We start from the raw sequence: 2,889 nt of genomic DNA, 5'->3' as shown, positions 1-2,889 counted from the left end.
AATTTTTTTTTAAGTAATTTTGTATTCTGACTTACTTTTGATAATTTTTTCTAAAATAATCTCGGTAAAAAATTCGATCAATTGTCTAAATTTTTCGACAGACTATTAATTTTGTTTGACCATCTGTCTAAATTTTTGACTAACTATCTAAATTATTAGAAATTATTTTATAAAGAATTATTAAAACTAAGTCAGTGCAACTGACTTTGAAAGATAGATCATTTTGCCAAATGACTCAATTTATATTCAATAATAAATAAATGTGTTTGTTGCAATAGACACCTATGATGAACTCTTTAATTAATTAATAAGATTTTGGTTCTTAAAAAAAGTCTAAAACATTATGACTTAGTGAGTTAGTAGAACTAATTATACCAATACTATTAAATTAGTTAGATGAATTGCCTATAATAATTATTTAACAATTTAATTTAAATTTTTTTAAGTTGATATTGTTTGCAAGGACTAAAAGACCAACAAACAAATAATAATTAACAAATAGGGTTAATCAATCACGTTCATTGAAAAAAAAAACTATAGTATACAAACTTGTTTGAAGAATAATATTATTAAAAAAATAATTTAATTTAATTTAAATAATAATAATAATAATAATTATTATTATATATTATAATAAGTTGGTTTTTCTAGAAATGAAAGAACAAAGCTTGATTGCGTAAGGTGAAAACTCTCACGTTTTTATTGGTCTTTCTCTTTCACTCTCAACCAAAATTTGCTTCTATTTTCAGAGAACGATTCTTCTCTGATATTTATAACTCAATCCCATTTTCACAATCATCCTCACCACCACCATTACTAGGTCACCAAGCTCCAAAAAAAAAAAAAAACCCAGAGAAAACCCTAAGTTCTTCTTCTTCATCAGAAATGAAGAACACAAATAACAGTAACACAAAGCTCATTCTTCTCCATCCCTACATTCTCAAGCAAGGAAACTCAAACCGTCTATGGCTTCTTGCAATCATATCCTTCTTCACAGTAGCTTTTCTCTTGACCCTAATCTACACCAGAGACTCCACCACCACAACCGCCGCCACCGCCGCCGCAACCGCAGCCATGACGACAGCAGGTTTATCGGCGAACTCAAACGCCGGAGCCGGCTCAGCTCCTTTATCGACCAACGTAGTCAACACTCTCTTACACTACGCGTCTCGATCAAACGACACGTTCAAGATGTCGTTTAGCGAGCTGAAACCCATCGCTGACGTCATCAGAAAATGTTCTTCACCGTGTAACCTTCTGGTCTTCGGTCTCACACAAGAAACCCTTCTCTGGAAAGCTCTCAACCACAACGGCCGCACGGTTTTCATCGACGAGAACCGCTACTACGCCGCCTACTACGAGCAGCTCCACCCCGAGATCGACGCTTACGACGTTCAGTACACGACGAAGGCGAGCGAGATCAAGGAGCTCATCGCCGCGGCGAGAGATCAGATCAAGAACGAGTGTCGTCCGGTTCAGAATCTGCTCTTCTCCGACTGTAGACTCGGCCTCAACGACTTGCCCAACCACGTCTACGAAGTCGACTGGGACGTCATCATCGTTGATGGGCCGAGAGGTGATTGGGCCGACGCACCGGGCCGGATCCAGCCCATTTTCACGGCCGGGGTTCTGGCCCGGAGCAAGAAGGGTGGCAACGCTAAAACGCACGTGTTCGTTCATGATTTCAGAAAGGGTTTGGAGAGAGTTTGTGGTGATGAGTTTTTGTGTAGAGAGAATCTTGTTGAGTCGTCTTCGGAGTTGCTTGGTCATTACGTGGTTGAGAAAATGGACGAGAGTAGCTTCCAATATTGTCGTAATGGTAATCAGAGTGTCGTTTCGACGAATTCTTCGTCGTTGTCGTAGTTGAGTAATGGTGTCGTTTTTTTATTTGTTTTTGGGTTTTTGGTTCCATACATACGTGTACGTACAAATAATAGTGATGTTGTATACTCTTGGGTGGGAAAGAGGGATGATAATGGTGGCTATTTATGATCAATTTGGTCATCTTTTAGAATTTTTCTTTTTTTTTTTCGTTTGGGAATGTAAAAAATAATTCTTTTTGTTAATTGTAATGTGTACCATGAAAGTAAATGAAATATCACTTAAATTTCAATTTTATGTTTTTTTTTTATATTTGCAGCTATAACACTTAAATTATTACGTTTGTGGCACTTAAATACCTAAGTTATTTTTCTGTCAGCGAAACGAAAGTACATTCTATTCATGTTTTGTTGCAATTGTTAAATTAATGTATGTTTGTGACGTGTAGTTAGCGAATGTACTAAATTAAATGAATATTTTCAATGAAAGTATCTAATTTAAGATATATATGAGATAAAAGTACCCAAGTTATGACATATTTGCGGCAAAAATACCAAAGTTATAAGCAAATTTAATGTGAAGTGGTGAAATTAGCGGCAAAATAAACAACTGCAATAAAATATGGACGATAGATACTTTGGCCAGCAAAAAAAAAAAACTTTGATGCTTAAGTGCTATAAACATAATAATTTGGATACTTTCGCTGCAAATATTTTTTTTTTGTCTTTATTCTACATTTAGTGTCGTTTTATATATCTCTTGTCTCTACATCTTTTAATGTCGTTTTAACTTACTGTAGAGCTGGAGGCTTTCAATTTCTTGTCGTTTACATTTATTATGCATTTAAAAAAGAAAACAAAGATTTATTATTGTAAATTCAAATTTTTTTGTCGTTTATTAGCACCATTGTCGTTTCTGGAACATTTTTCTTGTTGTGTCTTATAATTTTTGTTGTGTACTTTATTTTCATTTTCCTATGTACATTTATATATTGTTTACCATTTTGTTGTCGTTTTTATGTATTTTCATTTTTTTTTTGTGGTTGAAAGTAAATGAAACATCCAAGTT

The 2,889-nt window shown here is 34.3% G+C and overlaps 1 protein-coding gene across 1 annotated transcript; it reads left to right on the top strand.

Moving 5' to 3' along the window:
* The first annotated feature begins 663 nt into the window (after positions 1-663).
* On the top strand, positions 664-2,116 carry LOC133812854 (protein IRX15-LIKE). Its single transcript, XM_062246675.1, has one exon. The coding sequence runs from the start codon at positions 886-888 to the stop codon at positions 1,861-1,863; it is 978 nt and encodes a 325-aa protein (XP_062102659.1). The 5' UTR covers positions 664-885; the 3' UTR covers positions 1,864-2,116.
* The last annotated feature ends 773 nt before the right edge of the window (positions 2,117-2,889 follow it).

The sequence above is a fragment of the Humulus lupulus genome, chromosome 1, assembly GCF_963169125.1.
Source record: "Humulus lupulus chromosome 1, drHumLupu1.1, whole genome shotgun sequence".
In the NCBI taxonomy this organism is placed as follows: Eukaryota; Viridiplantae; Streptophyta; class Magnoliopsida; order Rosales; family Cannabaceae; genus Humulus; species Humulus lupulus.
The sequence above is the reverse complement of the archived record's forward strand: the minus strand, read 5'-3'. Positions and strand labels throughout refer to the sequence as shown.